Below are 20,426 nucleotides of genomic sequence, written 5' to 3'. Positions count from 1 at the left end.
TAATAGAAAATCATATGGGATGATTTCCATGATTCTGATGTAATGTAGTTTTAACTGGGATTTTGTCAACCAAATTATTCCTGAAAAATTGTATAGATTATTAAAAGTTGTTTAATTTTAAAGAAGCATGCATTGTGTAAAAAAGAAAAAACCTTAAAGTATTAGTTTTACCTGGTTTACTTTCTTTTTCTTCAGTTCTTTGTAGTTCTATTTCTGTCTTTACATTTTTGTACTTTTATGGTTATAATATGCTGAAATAGGTTTTTCTCAATTCTTAAGTAAAAGGAAAGTTTCAAACTTTCAAATTCTGATTGTGAAGACATCTGGATCATAGTAGTTATCATTTATTTATATATATATATATATATATATATATATATACACACACACACACACACACACACACACACACATATATATATATGGTGTAGATGGACACAATACCTTTATTTTATTTATTTATCTTTATGAGGTACTGAGGATTGAACTCAGTGCCTCACACATGCTAGGTAGGTGCTCTATCACTGAGCTACAGTCCCAGCCCCAACAATTATATCTTAACAGGTATCAATATCTTAGTGGCAAAAATGTTAGAGAAAGTTTTTTTTTAACTAGTAAACTGTCTTTAAATGCCAAACTAAATGCTAAATGAGAGAATTGTCATTGTCTGCTTCACATTAGATGATTCTAAGTAATTTTTAGACAATCAGGAACTACCAAGATAAAATTTTAAAAGCAGTATCATTCTCCTTTTAAAGCCAAAAGATAAAGTTTTCAGCAATTTCCTAATCACAAAGAGTAGTATAATGACCCAATAAATTTGACTATAGTTACTTCTGATTTTTTCTATACTGTTGTGGTCAAAAAATAAACTTTTTGTAAAGAGATGGTGGGGGTGGGAGTGGGGTATGAGGCTGAGTCTAGAAGGAAAGAGAAATACCAATGAGAGAGGGAAGGCAGAGAGAGGAAGAAAGATAAAGGAAAGATCAAAGATAAAGAGTAAGGAAAAGAAAGAGGAAAGAAAGAAGGAAGTGACATGGAGAAAGAGAAGGGAGAGAAAGGAAGCAAGAGGAGTGGAGGGTTATTTTCTTATTATTCTGAAAGTTTTGGCTATATGTTAAGCACAAACTTAGATTTTTAGTTTTACTTTAGGATTTTAGTCTTTTCAGTTATTAGCTTTTACCTAAAGTTCCCTTGCAAATAAAAACCTTATGAGATTATATTTTATTTTTCATGTTTGACTTTGGTTGTCATACAAGAGGAATATTTTAAGATAAATTTGGAAGCAAAATTTATTTCAATTATCTAAATTTTTTCCTATCACAATTTCAGATTTTAAATATTTGAAACATCAAAGGAAAAAGAAGAATTTAAATGCAACCTTAGGACAGGAAAGCTCTAAGTAATACTGTAAAATCTTGGTGGTAAATGAGAAGGACCTGTTTATTCTATGATCCTAATCACTGCCTTTTAATCTAACTAATGCAGAGATTTCTTATTTCTGTTATGTAGCTTCTAAATCCGTTATAATTAACAACCGTATCTGTAAGATGGATTCATTTTTCTCTCAAAGTGATAGATTTTTCTTTCAAAGTGACTATGAAATAAGAAATAAGATTCTTTCATTTTGAGGAAAAGTTCCTCATTCTAATTTTTGGTATTGCTGCTTCATTCTAAGACTGGTTATTCCTGTTTCTGATTGCATCAGAAGTATTTTAATATGCTTTCCTCTGTTCCATATGCATGTGTGTTTTAGATCACGAGGAGCCCTGTGGTCCCAGTTACAGGTCATTTTGCCTGAATGGGGGGATTTGTTATGTGATACCTACTATTCCCAGCCCATTTTGTAGGTGAGTGAAATGGACTGGGGGAGAGGGTAATTTTATTTCTTACAAACTTATTTGAGAAGTGAGAAAAAGTAAACAAAAAGTGTAAGAAATATATATATATATATATACACACATTTACATATATATACATATATTTACATATATATGCGCATTTACATATATATGTAAATGTAAGAAAATATGATAAATATTCTTCGTGTTTTTATTATTTTTAAAATAGGCATTGGTAGTTTCTAGCCGTATAGAGTATTGAAAATAATCCATTTTAATGAACTCGGAGTTTTAGCAATTTAGGGAAGGCAGTTTATGTTTAATATTAATAACAAAACAACTAGAGAATTCATTAATTAAAAATCCCAATATGAGACACATTGTTTTGAATTTAGACTGAGTTGGCACTAAAACTTATACTTGGTATATTAAAAAGAAAGTGAAAAGTTAAGTTTTTCTAATGTTGGTACCAAATCTTAACCACTATTGTTTTAAAATAACATTATTTGGGGAGTACAGACATAGCAGAAAATCAGTAAAATGATTCAAAATAGTATTTGTATAGTACTTCCTGTGAGTTTAATTGACTAGTATTTTTTTTGAGAGAGAAGAGAGAGAGAATTTTTTAATATTTATTTTTCAGTTTTTCAGTAGACACAACATCTTTATTTTATTTTTATGTGGTGCTGAGGATCGAACCCAGCACCCTGTGCATGCCAGGCGAGTGCGTTACCGCTTGAGCCACATCCCCAGCCCCTTAATTGACTAGTATTTAAGGGCATTAAAAAAAAAAAAAAAAAAAAAAAAAAATACCTTTTTTAGTACATGAGCTAGGCACAAAGAACTATCACTGAGGCCTATAGATTTTGTGGAGTAACTCCCTACAACCTCAATATATTTTATAACTTGTTTGAATTACTTGTTTGCTCTTTAACTGAAATGAGAAGTATAGAATATAAATTTAAGATTTAAGTTCTTATTGAATACAAGGATAGAAAAGTCAAATTTATGGGAAAAGTTAAAGATATTGGGATCTGGTTTAGAGGAGAGGAGAGAGGTAAGTAACGTCATTCTTATCTGGAAGTTTTTAGTGAACTCTGAGTTTTAGCAATTTAGGGAAGGCAATTTATGTTTAATATTAATAACAAAACAAAAAGTTTTTAGGGGTTTTTCATATTGGGAACAGTATTCATATTGGGAATAATGCCTAGTGTTTTTTTTTCCTCAAATGACCGTATAAAGGGAAGGGGGAGGAGGAACAGACCAACAATTACTCAACATCCACCATGTTTTTTAAAAATCTATCTTACCAAGATATAATGCATGTATGATAAACTACACTTGTTTAAACCACAAATTGAATTTTAGCAAACGTCACACCCATGAAACTGCCACAACTTCCACTTCAAGATATAGAACATCTTCAATGCCCCCCCACCCAAAATTTTGTTGTTGACCCTGTTCTTTATTTATATTTTAACACTTTATTCTCAGCAACCTTAGAGGAAGGAGGCAGGGGAAACTTAAGAAATAGAAAAGTATGTAGAAAATGAGAATTTAAGTGAATTGCTAAAGGTCATATTTTTTTGACCCCAAAGGCTGAATCCTTTTTCCCTCTCAGAATGGTGGAACCAATAATAAGACCAAGCGCCAATGAGCAGCAAAGAAGACTTTTATTCTTGACCAAAAATATGAGAAGTGCAAGATAACACTTGCAAATCAACTTTTCTCAGGGTTCAGAAGGTTGTAGATACAGGGCACAAGAAATGAGGGAGAAGGGTAAGGTAATGCTGGGGAGGAATGTTCAGGTATTCTATTATAATGAAGTTCCAACCTACTTTATCTAGCCCAGCAGAGGAGGAACTTCTAGTCTTGTCATCAAAAATGTTTAAGAAGGATAAAAACTAGGCCACCTAGGCAGTCATCACCAGAGTAGGGAAGCAATACAGCTAGGAAGAAGAAAGGAATGACCTTTAGATTCAACTTTCAAGGTGTGTTTAACCTTTTAATACATTTATACTGCATCCTTTCTAAGGGGACATGGCACATGGCATTTATACAATGAAATTATAATGCTTATCAGAAGATATATATTTAATAATTAAAATATACTATAGTTTTTTTTGTCTTGATCTTGGTGGTGACAACATGGGTGAAAAGACTGTTCTTCTTTATTGAATTGCCTTTGTACCTTTGTCAAAACTTAATAAACCAAATATGTGTGGGTCTATTTATGGATTATTCTGTTCTGTTGATTTTTTTCTGTCTTTTCACCAACACCGAATAGTTTTGATAATTATAACTTTATGATGAGTGAATTGTGTTCTGTGATTCTAAACCCTATTTTGGGGGTTAGGGAAAGGGATGTTCATTGGTCTTTGGCCTTCTTTTCTAATAGATAGTGTGTATTGCTTAAAAAAAATTTCAAAATAGTTTAGTGTCATCCTTAAAGAGACTATAGTTGTTGAGTTTTAAGTTTAAAAAATTTGTGCTGTTATGATTTTTTTATTAGCCAATGGGTTTTTTTTTTTTTTTAAGTTTATTTAGCTCACAGTTTTTGAGGTTGAAAGTCCAGGATCCTGTGGCCCCATTGGTTTGGCCTCTGGGCTCCTTCATTTACATCACAACATGGTGGAGGAGCAGAAAGGGAACCCAGAACATGCAGAAGGGGACCAAGCATGTGGCCTGACTTTATAACAACCCACTCTCATGAGAACTCACTCCGTGAGGCTAGCCTTAATCCACTCAGAGGGTTTGCTCCCATGATGTGATCACCTTCCGTGAGGTCCTATGGGGGATTCTGATTATCCTTTATAGTTATATCTAATTTAATTGCATTGTGATCAGAGTACTTGATACATCAAGCTGTCTGCACTAAATAAATTGAAAGAATTAGGAGCACTGGGATTTGGAAATTCATTAAATTGGGAAGTTTGTCACCCTGCCTTTGTACCTTGGATAGATGCATTCCTAGTGTACTTTTTAAAAGGTACCTATGAAAGACAATGGGCAACTTGACTGGTAACCCACACCAAATTTAAAAGTCTAATTCTTTCCTAATTTTATATTTTAAGAGGAGTAATTAGGGAGTGGTTGAAAGCATGCCCATAGGTTTTGATGGATAGAGATTGAAGCCAGGTTTCCATGTGGCACAGCCTCAGGAGGTGAGTGGATTGGCATCTTCTGTGTGATCATTAGTGTATCCAAAGAACTGCTTGGCACCCTGGGAGGAAGTGAGGGGCTGGGACTGGGGAACATGAGGAGGACAAAAAGAACACTGAGATAAGGAAGGAATTCAGTGGTTGAGGGTTCAGGAAAATTGAATGGCAGGTTTATTTTAAGTCACATTTTATAAAATGTAACTGCAGCCAGGTGCCGCAGGGCACACCTGTAATCCCAGCTGCCCAGAATTACAAATTTGAGGCCAGCCTCAGCAATTTAGTGAGAAGAGTTTCCCCGAAAAAAGAAAAGTAATTGCTTTCCAGTGATCTTAGGACCATATTTTTAATATAGCTGTATAGACTGTTATAATAATATCTAAGAGTAATAAACTCATTTTCAATGCCAACTCATACATTCATGCACAGGGGTGTTTCTATCAGTGGCATCCCAGCCATCTTGTCACTGAGAAATGCAGACTCACCTTTGACTGTATTATTGGTTCCTCATCTGGTTGTCAAATTATAGTTTTTACTTAAGTCTTTGATCTCTCCAGTCCATTCTGTTCTGATTATCATTATACTAACTCAAACCTTCTTAACACCTTGCTTTGGACTTATCATATTAAAAATCCATATAAATAGTCCCCAAATGAGTTTCTCTTGAGCCTAATTCTCATCATTACTCCCACTAAAAAAACAGTAAAACTTCAGTGACAGTGTTCACACCTACGCATCTACCACCTATGAAATAATATCTCACCTTTTAGTTTAGCTTTTAGAGCCTTTAACAATTGGGCTCCAAACTGCCTTTTGGCCTTCTCTCCTTTGGTCTGTGTTCTATTCAAAATCATTTACTATTTTTGTTAGATATATTTTGCATTATGTTGCTTGCCTTGAATTTGTTCTCCTGCCCTTTCTCTATAACTATGCATTTTCAAATCCTTTTTTATTTTTCAAGGCACCCTCCTCCCTAATTCATTACCCTATCACAATTCAGAATTCATCTGTCCCTCCTCTGAACTGCCACAGAAATATGAGAAATTTATTAATTTTTATTTTGTATCATTTATATACATGGACAAGTCATTCTTATTAGAATATTAACTTTCCTCACTGCATCCCACCACCTAGAATAGTGCTTTTCCCACAGTCAACAACCATATAAGTACTGTTGACTGAATAGAGAGTGAATTTTTAGAAATAATTTCTTTTTTTCTTTTTTTGGTACCAGGAATTGAACTCAGGAGCACTTGAACTCAGGAGCACTCGACCTCTGAGTCACATCCCCAGCCCTATTTTGTATTTTATTTAGAGACAGGGTCTCACTGAGTTGGTTAGGGCCTTGCTTTTGCTGAGGCTGGTTTTGAACTCGCAATCCACCTGCCTCAGCCTTCGAAGCTGCTGGGATAACAGGCATGTGCCACCACACCTAGCTAGAAATAATTTCATCTCTGAGTCAGTGGTTAGTGTATTTTCTTGAGTGAAATGGGTAAGTAAATTTATAAAATTAGAAATGCTAAAATGGAAATGTACAAGTATGCTTTACAAATTTGATTAATCTCAGCATATGTAGAAAGTAATCTTTCCTCTTCATTTTTTTCTTTATTGTACTTTCTTTGAACATATTCTGGTTTTCTTATCTAATTTCATTTATTTTATTAATTAATTTTAAGGTAATATTTTAAAATTACTTGATATTAATTCTTTAGTGTCTGTTGAGATTTGTTTTGAAGACTGGTTATTGACAGTGTTTTAAATGATCTATGAGTACTAGAGAAGAATATAGGTTCTTTAGTGATAAGTCCAAAGTTGTATATTTGTGTATTAGGTCAAGCTTGTTATAATGTGCTATTTGAATCTTTTATATTCTTACTGTTCATTTATCTGTTAGGGTTGTCAGTTACTAAAGAGGTATGTCGAAGTTTCTTGCTGTGACTTTGCATTCTCAACACAATTTCTGTTCATTTTTGCTTAACATGTTTTGAAGCAGTGTTATTAAGCCCAGGTAAATTTAAATAGTTGTATCTTCTGATAAAAATTTCCTTTATGTTTTATTTTCTGGCAAAATTTCCTGCTATATAATGACCTTTTTTCCTAATATTGCTTTTTTATTAATTAATTTATTTTTATTAGGTATATATGACAGCAGAATGCATTTTGATTCTTTGTACACAATTGCAGCACAACTTTTCATTTCTCTGGTCGAACCCGAAGTAGTGTCACACCATATGTGCAGTCAAACATGTACCTAGGGTAATGATGTCTATCTTATTATACCATCTTTCCTGCCCCCATGCACCCTTCCAACCCCTAAAACTGCTTTTTGTCTTCAAGTCTATTTTATTGACATTAATGTAGCCAAATCACTTTTTTGTTGTTGTTACCAGGATTGAATCAAGAGGTGCTTAAGCACTGAGCCACATCCCCAGCCCTTTTATTTTTTATTTTGAGACAGGGTCTCACTAAGTTGCTTAAGGCCTTGCTAAGTTGCTGAGGCTGGTTTTGAACTTATGATCCTCCTGCCTCAGCCTTCTGAGCCACTGGGATTATAGGTGTGCATCACCACACCTGACCAAACCAACTTTCATTTGTTTAATGTTTAACTAGTCTAGTTTTTTTCCCCTTTCAACTTTTTATTGTGTCTACAAAGTGGATTTTCAAAAATTCAGTCTAAAAATTTTTCTTTTAATCACAGTTAATTTATGTTTTTTGTAGTTATTACTGAATTTTAAAATCAAATTTTACCATCTTGTTTTATGATTTCTATTTATCATTCTTTTTTAATTTCCTTCCTTTTTTGTCTTCTGTTCATTAATTTTTCTTTATTTTTCTATCCTACATTCCATTATCTTTATTTTTGTTTACATGTCTTGAAATCAATGGTATTTATTTTTTAATAAAAGAGAAAATATTAAATAGTGCACAGTAAGTGTAAGTAAGCGATAGGGAGGGGTCCAAACTGTTACAGTTTGAATCTGGAATATCCCTCCTTCTTGTATTGAAGGCTTGGTCCTTAGTGAAGCAATGTTCAGAGGTAGGGGAGTGCTTGAGCCATGAGGGCTCTAATCTCATCAGTAGAATAATCCACTGAGGGATTCATAACTGAATGGACTATTGGGAGGTAGGGAAAACTGTAGGAGGTGGGACCTAGTTGAAGGGAGTGGGTCCTTGGGGCGTACCCTTAGGAACTGTGTCTTTTCCCCAGTCTCTTCCTCTCTCCCTGCTTCTTGGCTGCCATGAAGTGAGCTGTTCTTCTTCTCCATACTTCTCTACCAAGATGTTTCTGCCTCACAACAGGCCCAGAAACATTGGAGCCAGCCAACCACAGACTGAAACCTCTGAAACCATGAACCAAAATAAACCTTTCCTCCTTTAAGTTGTTATTCTCAGATTTTTGTTACAGCTATAGAAAATTGACTAATACAGTCACATTTCATTATTCACTAAGTCTTGCCTAGATTATCTCTGGAATTCATTCTTCTATTCTCTTTGACCCTTCCTTAGTGTCATTGCCCTGCTAAAGTAGTTTTGTACCCTTCTTTCTTCTATCTTAATCTCATTTGCAACATTGCTTATAGTGATCTTCTAAAGTGTAGATCTGACTTCCTTCTCTATTTACAGACTCTTTCAAGGGGTTCCTATGTCCACAGTATAACTACAAATTTCTTAGCCTAGCACTCAAGGTTCTGCATCGTATCTGTGTATTCTATTTGGCATCCTCTCCAGTAACTGCTTCATACATATCTTGAGTCCTAACATTATGAACTATGTGCAGTTTGGCACACATGTTGAGCCTGACAGTAAGCTTTGTCTGATGCTAGTCCCCTGCCTGAAATGCCTGTCCTCCTTTGTCCATGAAGTAAGGTAACTAATCCCATCTTTTGTGAAGCCTGATTTGTCCTAACTAAGCAAATTTAGGAACTCATTCCTTTGTGCTCCTTTCAAAGGAATGTGATATTGGCATAGGGGGCTGACATAGGCTGGTTGTATACAAAAAGTATTAATTTTTATAAAATTCAGTTTGTCTGTTTTTTCTTCTTTGTCATATCTTTAAGAAATCATTGCCAAATCCAATGTTATAAAGCTTTTCTGTTGTGTTTTCTTCTTTGAGTTTTATTTCTTATATTTAGGTTTTTACTCTATTTTGATTTTTTTTCTTTTGTGATATAAGGTTTTTTGAATGTGGCTTTCCAATTTTCCCAGTACCATTTATTGAAAAACTGTCCTTTCCTCATTGAATGGTCTTGGCCACTTGACCATGAATGTGAGGGTGTGTTTCTGGACTCTGAATTCTACTCCACTGTTCTACATGTTTGCCCTCATGACAGTATCACATTGTTTTAATACTGTATCTTTATAATTTATGAATGCAAGACAAGTAAGTCCTCCAGTTTTCTTTTTTTAAGAATGTTTTAGCTATTTGGCATACCTTGAAATTCAGTATGAATTTTAGAATGGGTGCAACTGAATATAAAGAAATGCAACTAATTTTTTTCTTTGTTGACTTTATATCCTACTACTCTGCTAAATTCATTTATTAGCTCTAACAATCTTTTTATGGAATATTTAGGGTTTTCTACATATAAGATCATATAATCCATAAACAAAGACAGTTTTACTTCTTTCTTTCCAAGTTGGATGCCTTTTATGTTTCTTACCTAATTGCTCAGGACACAATAAAGGAATTTAAATATTTAGCTATAAAAAATAGACCTTCTACTACTATGTTGAGTTCTATTTCTTATTGAATTACTACTTCTACTAGTAAAAGTGAGCACACTTGTCCTGTTTCTGATCATGAAGGAAAGTTTTTCATCTTTCACCATTGTGTATGATATTCACTGTGGAGTTGTATGTATGGTTTTTATTATGTTACAGTAGTGTCTTTCTAGTTGAGATTCCCTCATTTTCTGCACTTGTTTCATCTTTTGCATTTTTTATAGCTAAATATTTAAATTCCTTTATTGTGTCCTGTTGTATGTATTATGTAGCTTTTGTGTGTGTGTGTGTGGTTACCATGAGGATTACAGTTAGCTTCTTAAAGTTATAACACTCTTATGCCAGCTTCAATTGAATTTATTCCAGCATAATTTCAATATCACACAATAACTCTGCTCCTTTATAACTCCATCCCCACTCCTTTCAATTACTGATGTCACAAAATGTTTTTATGTATTGTATACCCCTAAACATAAACTAATAATTCTTCTAAATATATTAGTATCTTAAATTATATAGAAAACAATGTAGAACTATAAACCATTGTTATAATCATATTAGGTTTTTGTTTTGTAGTACTGGGGATTAAAACCAGGGGCCCTAGACTACTGACAACATCTTCTGCCCCCTTTCATTTTTTATTTGATACAGCTCTTACTAAGTTGCCCAGTCTGGCCTCAAACTTGTGATCCTCTTACCTCAGCCTCCTGAGTAGCTGGAATTATAGGCATGTGCCATTACACCTAGTCACACTAGCTTTTTAAATTACCTGTATATTTACCTTTATGGAAGTATTTGTTTCTTCATGTGGATTTTAATTACTGTCTAGTATTCTTTTATTTCATCCTGCAGGACTGTAGGACTTCCTTGAATATTTCTTGAAGGATGGGTCTAATGGTCTTGTACTCCTTCAGCTTTTATTTATCTAAAATTGCCTTAATTTCTGTAAAAAGTGTGTGTGGTGGGGGGGTGCTGGGCGATCAAACCCAGGGCTTCACACATGTTAGGAAATCACTGTAAGCACTGAGCTATAATCTCAGCCTCCTAAATTTTCTGTTTTGAAGGGTAGTTTGTTAAATATAGGATTCTTGGTTTGCAGCTTTTTTCCTTGAGCCCTTTGTGTATATTGGCCTTTTGATCACCATGTTTTTTTGTTTTTTGTTTTTTGTTTTTTTTTTAATGAGAAATCTGCTGATGAACTCTTTTTAGAGTTCCCTCTTAGAAGGAGTCACTTCTCTCCTGCTGCTTTCAGAATTTTCTCTTTGTCTTCTGAGAGTTTGATTATAATGTGTGATTGTCTTTGGGTTCATATTACTTGGAGTTCATTGAGCTGTTTCTTGGATGTTAAGAGATGATGGGACCTTTAAGAGGTGGGACTCATTGTTAGTTTTTATAGGTCACTGTGGTGTTTCCTCAGAAAGGATTCAAGTAGTTCTTCTCAGACCACAGTGTGTTCTGACTTCCTATTTCACTAGGTAAATGCTCACCCCTACACGTTTCTTGTTATTATAAAGTAGGATAGAAGAGGCTGAACACCTGAGGAATTTTCAGGAAGCAGATTTATTGACTGCAGGGTTCAGAGGTGGCTCTTGCTTAATAATTCTTCCTCAGAACAAAGATTCTGGAAATTTTTTAAACTTTATTTCTAGTTGTGGGGGTTGGCCTGGAGGTTTATATGACAAGTGTTCTGTTTTATCCCCTAGTCCAGACATAGGTTTTATAAGTTTTTGTTTTGTTTTGTTTTACCAAGAAAATATATAATATCCTTTTGTACAACAAACTTGCAGACTAACTCTGTCACACCTTTTGTGTGCAAACCTAGCATTTACAAGGAAAAGGAAGCCACTAACTACACATCCTACTGATCTGATGAGAGGAGAAGCTTAATTATGGCCAGAGTCTTTGGGTTGGGGAGCTGATCTGCTTAATTTATGCCATTTATTATGATATGGTGCACTCAGGGAGGCCCTCACAAGAGTCAGTGCCATATGTTTGGACATTCAGCTTCCAAAACAATGAGCTAAACAAACCTCTTTTCTTTATAAAGTACCCTACCTTAAAGATTTCACTATAATAATAGGAAATATATTAATGTCATAACTCAGACTCAGTGATTTCCATTTCTTTAAGTTGACTGATTCTTCTACATGCTCAATTTCTTTGAATTCTTTTAGGCAATTTTTCATTCAGTTATTATGGTGTAGAGCTCCAAAATTTCTTTTTGTTTTCTTTTCAAGTTTTCTGACTTTATTAATACTTATTTCCATTTTGTTCATTTTTCCTTGACTTTTTCCACATCTTCCTTTATTCTTTTTTAAGATATTTATTTTTTAGTTGGACATATATTTTTATTTTGTTTATTTATTTTTATGTGGTGCTGAGGATCGAACCCAGAGCCTCACACATGCTAGGTGAGCGCTCTACTGCTGAGCCACAGCCCCAGCCCTTCCTTTATTCTTGAGCACATTTAGGACAGCTGTTTTGAAATTTTTGTCTAGCACATCTTCCAATGGGTCTTTTTCAGGGATACTTCTGTTGACTTGTTCTGTATGTCATACCCTCTCCTTTCTTTATATGCCTTGTGATTTTGTGTGTGTGTGTAAGAAAACTGGGCATTTAAGTCTAATAATATGGTAACTCTTAAAATAAGATTCTCTTCCTTCTCAAGGGTTTACTGGTTTTTGTTATTGTTTGTATTTCTTTTTAATGTCATAGGCTCTCTTTGTAATGAGGATCAGCCCAAAATGTAATCTTAAGGTCTTCACAGGTCTTTTCTGATCTTCTTAATAAATATACACAGGGGCTGGGGATGTGGCTCAAGTGGTAGCGCGCTTGCCTGGCATGCGTGCGGCCCGGATTTGATCCTCAGCACCACATACAAACAAAGATGTTGTGTCCGCCGAAAAACTAGATAATAAATATTAAAAATAAATAAATATACATAGTCACACTCTAATTTTCCCCATGTGTGCAAATTTTAAAAAATGTTTTGGTTTTTAATAACTGGCTCCTAGGAGAAGAAAAATGAAAAGGGTGTGTCCTGGCTCTTTCATTTCCCTGAACATCACATCAGCCTGAGGGGAAAGTACCTACAACTGTGAAGGAAGTGGTACTTCTGTCTGTCCATCCTTTTATGACCTGAAGCAGCACCTAGTGACCAGGATACACATGCCTGATATTTGGTGGGCAAGGTCCTTTTTGTCTATCCAGACTCCTGCAAACTATGTGTGAGCTGCTCCAAAAATATGACAACTAAAATATTTTTAAAAAAATATGTGCATAGCCATTTGCCATAGGGATCAGGGTGAGGGTAAATAGCTGTTATTATGCTCAGAACTGAAATTGACCAAAATTAACCAGGATTTACCGTCTGTGGCTTTTCCTTGAAATTGTAAGCCTCCTGTAGACTTGCAGAGTTCCAATAGCATTACATCAGGCAGATTCTGCTAGTACATTTTTCTAGGTGATATTTCTGGGGCTGCTTATTCTATGATGTTTCTAGAATTCTCATAATCAACTTCTTACGAGGAATATAAGGTGTGGTCAACTTTTTTGTTTAGCATTACCTCATAGATGCTTTTTTACATAATATCATATTCTTCACATTTCTAATTTTAACTCCTGTTGCTTAACTGTATTTCCTGGCACATAATGAGCAATGACCAGATATTTGTAGAATAAGTGAACTTCTCTATACATATGGAGTTCAGTATATTTGTTTTTATGGCGGAGTAATATTCCATCATGTATATTTACCACATTTTCTTTATCCATTCATCTGTTTAAGGTCATCTAGGTTAGTTCCATAGCTTTGCTATTGTGAATTGTGTTGCTATAAACATTGATGTGGCTGCGTCACTGCAGTATACTGATTTTAACTCCTTTGGATATGTGCAAGGAGTGGTATAATCGGGTCAAATGATAGTTCCATTCCTAGTTTTTTGAGGAATCTCCATAATGCTTTCCAGAGTGATTGCACTAATTTGCAGTCCCACCAACAATAGATGAGTACTTTCTTCCCTACATCCTCACCAACATTATTATTACTTGTATTTTTGATAGTTGCCATTCTGACTAGAGTGAGATGAAATGTCAGTGTAGTTTAAATTTGCATTTCTCTAATCATTAGAGATGTTGAACATTTTTTCATATATTTGTTGACCATTTCTATTTCTTCTGTGAAGTGCTTGTTCAGTTCCATTTCCCACTTATTGATGGGTTATTTGAGGTTTTTTGGTGTTAAGTAGTTTTAGTTCTTTGTATACCTCTTGGTATAGCCTATAAGCCTTCTTTTAACTGGTATTTTACATGGCTTATCTCTTCCTATCCTCTTTTAACCCATCTATGTCTTTATATTTGAAGTGTAGCATCTCCTGTAAACAAAATATAGATAGGTGTTTTTAATTAAACCTGATAGTCTGTGTTTCAATTGGAGAATTCAGTCTATCTGCCTTTAATGCAGTTACTAACACAGCTAAGTCTGAACCTACCGTATTGCTGTTGTTTTCTCAATGTCCAATCTGTTTTTTTCCCTAGCATTTCTTTTTTCCTTTTCTTTTATTGGTTAATCAAGTATTTTTTATTTCATTTCATTTTGTTAGCTTTTTAGTTATATCTTTCTATGTTATTCTTTGATCATCCTAGATATTGCAGTATACACCTTACTTTGATACAGTTTACACTCAATTAGTATATTTATTCTTTCTGAACAAGGCTAGGCTGTTATAACAGTTTGAATTCATGTAACATTTTCCCCCTTTATACTATTATTGTGCTGTCAATTATATTTGTATTTGTATTTCATGCAGTTTTTGAAATAGCTGGGTTAACATTACCCTTTTCCCGTTTTCTGTTTGTCCTGTGTGTTCTTTATTCCTGTTTTTCTTTGGGAGGTTTCACTTATCCTTTTTGGATTGACCCAATTTTTGGTTGTGTGGCTTTCTAGTCTGTGTACTCTAAAAGTTAGTCCCTTTAGAGTTTTGAATTTAACTTTATAGCTCTTTTTTATTTTGGGGGTACTGGAGATTGAACCCAGGGGTGCTTAAACACTAAGCCACATCCACAGCCCTTTTTATATTTAAAGACAGGGTTTCATTAAGTTGCTTTGGGCCTTGCTAAGTTGCTGAGGCTGGCTTTGAAGTGGTCCTCCTGCCTCAGCCCCATGAGCTTCTGGGATTACAAGCATGCACACTTTATAGCTTCTTGTTTCATACAAGTGCTAGATATGGCTGCAGTGTAGCTGGGAAAAGGAAACCTGTCATGTGTTTATTGTAGCCCCCTCCCTCTAGCATAAGATTGTCTCCTAAATGTCATGAGACAAAAAGAAATTGATTCTTCCTTAATGGGTTGATCCCTGTCCTCCTGTGCCACTCCACAATTCTATATGTTTCAGAGGGAGAATTGACTGTGTGTTTGGGAATTTTATAAGCCCACTTGGCAGTCTGTCATCAAGAACTCTGCTGGCCCCTCTTTCTCCTACTAAAGTCCCCTTGCCAGTGGCAAACCAAGTTCTCAACCTATGCTTAGACTCTGTAAATGCTCACAGGGGAGAAAATGGTGGTCAATCTGAATTCACCAATGAAAAACGTTTTTCTGTCTGGGATTTTAGTTCATCTAGTCTTCTTTGTTTCTACATACTTCTGATATTTTTTAAAATATGAATTTTCTAATTTATTTTTTATTGTGTAGTTATTGTAGTGGAAGTAATGGCTTATTGTAATCTATCTTGCCTTGTCCTTAAAAAAAAAAAAGAAAATTGAATTAAAGTTTAAAATAGGTAATATGTTCACATCTTCCAAAGATCCAAAGTGAAATCAAAAAGTATATTGAGGGGCTGGGGATGTGGCTCAAGCGGTTGTGCGCTTGCCTGGCATGCGTGCGGCCCGGGTTTGATCCTCAGCACCACATACAAAGATGTTGTGTCCGCCGAAAACTAAAAAATAAATACTAAAATTCTCTCTCTCTCTCTCTCTCTCTAAAAAAAAGTATATTGAGACATATTTTCACTTCTCTCTTTATTGATGTTTTTCCTCCCTGTGTGCTATGAAAGCAGTAAGCTTTTACCAAGGCTTCTAGGTAACTTACTATCCTATCAGCCTTAATTAGGCCCTCTCAAACTATTTCTTAAAAACTAAAACTCCTTATTTCTCCTATTTCCATTCTTTATTCTTCCAAATTTCTCCCCATCTACTAACATACTACAAAATCTATAATAAATAAATAACTACTTATTTATTTATTGTTTCTAAAGTAGAATATAAACTATGGGTAAAGATATTTTTGTCTTTTTTGTTCTTTGATGTTTTACATGCATCTAGACAGGTGTAGAATAGGCATAAAATGATTATCTGTTTAATCAATGAATATTCCCACTACTTTGAATTCTTTTATTGTTTGAAAAATATTGTTTGAAATAATATTGTTAATTATCTTGGGTTTCTTGTCATGTAGAGTGGAAATTGGTAAAGTACAGTGCTCTGAAACTCAACCAAAGCTTTCTATTCTCTACAAAGCTTTTCAAAGTAGAATTAACCATTCTCCATTTTATGCCCTGTGGCAGAGACTTCTAGTGTCATATAAACCCATGTGGTCCTCTTCACTTCCCAGACTCACTTATAGTTAGATGGGGTCCATTTGATGGAGTTCTGGACAATGGGATATCAGCATAAGGTGTGCAAGCCACCTTCAAGTCTGGTCCTGATAAAGCATCTTCTGAAAAATTCTAGCCTATGTGTTTTCCTGCCCAGGTGACCTTTAGGCCATGTTTTCCTGGAAGCAGAGCTAAGAGGTGGAGAGGGCTACCTTTGGGCATTGAACTGTGCGGTGAGCAGGAAATAAATTTTATTGTATTAATCCACCAGTATATGAGACTTTTCCTTTAGTGGCAGGTAGCATTAATTTCGTTGATTATTATATGCCCAAGTTGTAACCAGACATAATTCTATCTTTCATGTCTTTACTGCACTAGTGACTTATAGGCTGCTCCCTAATAGAGTCTAAGTTCCTTGGACAGAATTATTCTCTTATTTGTCTTTGAATTTTTTCTATCTAGCATAAAGCATGGATTTTAATATGTATTTATAAAGATTATTGAGTAAATTATTGAGAAAAATAGGATAGACAAGAATTTTGTAACTCTTACCATTAAAAACAATAGAGAAGGCCTAGTAATGTAGCTCAGTGGAAGAGCACATGCTTTGTATGCTGGAGATCCTCAGTTCAACCCCCAGCACCAGAAAATAAAAGAAAGAAAAAAAAGGAGTATTTAAGAAAACAAGACTGAGAGAATATAATAAAGAAGAAATTCTGTAAAGATTATCTTTCAGTATAGTAGATTTTAAAAACAGTTGTTGAATTAGTACAAAAAATTAAAAATTTCTTATTAGGAGAAGTCAGGGAATGAATTGCCTCATGAAATGTTATTTATAATTTTTACAAGGATGTTAATGAATGTTTTTTTTTGCTCTTCTTATTTAGCTCATGTATTTTTCCTTCTCTCACTAAGTTGATAACAAGTCACCTCTCCTAAAAATCTCAAAAATGTTTTAGCCTGATAGAGACTTAAGTGAAAACAGACTCAAATGAGGGGAAGGTCGTGAAAAGTCCTTAAAAATACCATTGGAATTATTTTCTATGTTTTACACCTACCTCATCCTTTTTATAAAATATCTCAACCAATATGTGTTAACTGAAAATTCCAAATATAGAGATGATCCTGACCATCAGATAGCAATGTGTAATACAGATATTTATGGATCCTTATTTTGCAATTCCCATAATACGTTTCACAAGAAATTTCTGAGGTTTGATTTTCACACTCTGATACAACCATTTCATTTTATCCTCACCAAAAGTACAAGCAGATATAGTAATGATAAATATAATATTGAGATAAATTCTCTAAGCAAGTTAATAGCCAATGTAAAAATAAGTGATTAGAAAGGAATTTGGCACTTTTTCTGGTTTTGTGAACAAATTTCTTTGCTACATCTAAGGGAGTTTTTATAGAAGGACTTTTTATTGGTGCCTTTTAGTTATACATAACATTAGGATTCATTTGACATAATTATAAAAGGATGGAATATAATTTGCTCTAGTTCAGCCCCCAATACTGCCCTTCCCTTCCCCTCCTTCCTCTCACTCTTCCCTTTCCTCTACTCTACCGATATTTCTGCTGTTTACTTACAATTTTTATTTTGTTTTGATTTTTAATTAGTGTCTTGTGGACATACATGATGATGAGATTCACCTGTGGTTTATTCATATATGTACCATAGAAAAGTTAGGTCAGATTCATTTGCTTTTCTTCCCTTATCACATCCTTTCCCTCTTCCCTCCCCTCCCCCTCAATCCCTTTTGTCCATGCCACTGATTATTATTCTCTTTTGATGGAATCCCTTCTCTTTTTCCCTTTTTTCTGCCCCCTCCCCATTTTGGACTAGATTCTGCATATCAGAGAAAACATTCAATCTTTGACTTTAGGGGTCTAGATTATTTTACTTAGCATGATAGTCCATCCATTTTCCTGGCAAATGCCATAATTTGATTCTTCTTTATGACTATGTGTTATGTATACGTACCACATTTTCTTTATCCATTCATCGGTTGAAGGGCACTAGGTTGGTTCTATAACTTGGTTATTGTGAATTGTGCTGCTATAAGCATTGATGTGGCTGCATCCTTATAGTATGCTGATTTTAGATTCTTTGGATATATATTGAGGAGTGGGATACCTGGGTCATATGGTGGTTCTATTCCTAGTTTTTTGAGGAATTTCCATACTGCCTTCCAGAGTGGTTGCACTAATTTTCAGTCTTGCCAACAATGTATGAGTGCGCCTTTCTCCCCATATCCTTGCCAACCCTTATAATTATTTGTATTCTTGGTAATTGCCATTCTGACAGGAGTGAGATGAAATCTCAGTGTAGTTTTGATTTGCATTTCCCTACTTGCTAGAGATGCTGAACATTTTTCACATATTTGTTGACCATTTGTATTTCTTCTTTTGGGAAAGTTCTGTTTATTTATTATTATTTATTAATTGGGTTGTTTTGTTGTTTTTGGAGTTAAGATTTTTGAGTTCTTTATATATTCTGGATACTAATGGCCTATCTAAGAAGCCAGTGGCAAAGGTCTTCTCCCATTCTGTAGGCTCTTTCTTCATGGTCTTGTTTCCCTTGCTGTGTAGAAGCTTTAATTTGATGCCATCCCATTTATAGGTTTTTAAATTTTATTTTTGTGCTTTAGGAGCCTTTTTAAGGAAGTCAGTTCCTCTGCTGATGTGTTGGAGTGTTGGGCCTACATTTTCTTCTAATAGTTGCAGAGTTTCTAGTCTAATTCCTAAGTCTTTGGTCCACTTTGAGTTGACTTTTGTGCAGGGGGAGAGATACGGTTTCAATTTTATTCTATCTTTTCTCCAATGTATGTTTTTGGCACCTTTATCTAGTATGAGATAACTCTATTAATGTGTGTTTGTCTCTGTGTCTTCTCTTCTGTAGGTCTTATGTTCTGTTCTATGTCTGTTTTGTTGCCAATAACATGCTGTTTTTTTCTTTTTTAACTATAAGTCTGTATTAAAATTTGAGGTCCATATTGTGGACCTCAAATCCCTCAAGTGCCTCCAGCACTTCTCTTTTGGCTCAGGCTTGCTTTGACTATTCTATTATGTTTCCAAACAAATTTTAGAACTGCTTTTTCTTGTTCTGTGAAGAATGTCGTTGTTATTTTGATGGGGATTACATTGAATCTGTGTAACACTTTGGGTAGTGTGACCATTTTGACAATATTAATTCTGACTGCCCAAGAACTTGAGAGATCTTTCCATTTTCTAAGATCTTCAATTTCTTTCTTGAGTCTTCTGTAGTTTTTGTTGTAGAGTTCCATTACTTCCTTCACTAGATTAATCCCCAAATTGTTTTTTTTTAAGATTATTGTGAATGGTATGGTTTTTCTAATTTGTTTTTCAGGAGATTTATTATTGGAATATAGGAAAGCAATTGATTTATATATATTGGTCTTGTGTCCTGCTATTCTTTAAATTTGTTTATCAGCTCTAGAAATCATCCAGTGGAGTTTTTTTGGAGTCTTCAAAGATAGGATCTTTTTTTTTTTTTGAATTTTTTATTGTTGGTTGTTCAAAACATTACATAGTTCTTGACATATCATATTTCACACTTTGATTCAAGTGGGTTATGAACTCCCATTTTTACCCCATATACAGATTGCAGAATCACATCAGTTACACATCCATTGATTTACATATTGCCATACTAGTGTCTGTTGTGTTCTGCTGCCTTTCCTATCCTCTACTATCCCCCCTCCCCTCCCCTCCCCTCTTCTCTCTCTACCCCCTCTACTGTCATTCATTTCTCCCCCTTGTATTATTTTTCCCTTTCCCCTCACTTATGTACTTTTGTATAACCCTGAGGGTCTCCTTCCATTTCCATGCAATTTCCCTTCTCTCTCCCTTTCCCTCCCACCTCTCATCTCTGTTTAATGTTAATCTTCTTCTCATGCTCTTCGTCCCTACTCTGTTCTTAGTTACTCTCCTTATATCAAAGAAGACATTTGGCATTTGTTTTTAGGGATTGGCTAGCTTCACTTAGCATAATCTGCTCTAATGCCATCCATTTCCCTGCAAATTCTATGATTTTGTCATTTTTAATGCAGAGTAATACTCCATTGTGTATTAAATGCCACATTTTTT

General features: G+C 34.6%; 1 protein-coding gene across 31 annotated transcripts in view; it reads left to right on the top strand.

Moving 5' to 3' along the window:
- Nrg4 (neuregulin 4) overlaps positions 1–20,426 on the top strand; it is a 188,931-nt gene that overhangs the window by 82,033 nt on the left and 86,472 nt on the right. For 25 of the 31 annotated variants that reach the window (XR_007343936.1, XR_007343937.1, XR_007343942.1 and 22 more), the window contains one exon: positions 1,757–1,850. The exons of the other annotated variants lie outside the window; for them this stretch is intronic. Coding sequence is in view for 20 of the 25 variants with exons in the window: in XM_048793607.1 (XP_048649564.1) it covers positions 1,757–1,850 (94 nt within the window). In the remaining 5 variants the exon portion in view is untranslated. The remainder of the gene's footprint in view (positions 1–1,756; positions 1,851–20,426) is intronic. 31 annotated transcript variants of the gene reach the window in all.

Source organism: Marmota marmota, unplaced genomic scaffold (genome assembly GCF_001458135.2).
Source record: "Marmota marmota marmota unplaced genomic scaffold, marMar, whole genome shotgun sequence".
Lineage (NCBI taxonomy): Eukaryota > Metazoa > Chordata > Mammalia > Rodentia > Sciuridae > Marmota > Marmota marmota.
The sequence above is the reverse complement of the archived record's forward strand: the minus strand, read 5'-3'. Positions and strand labels throughout refer to the sequence as shown.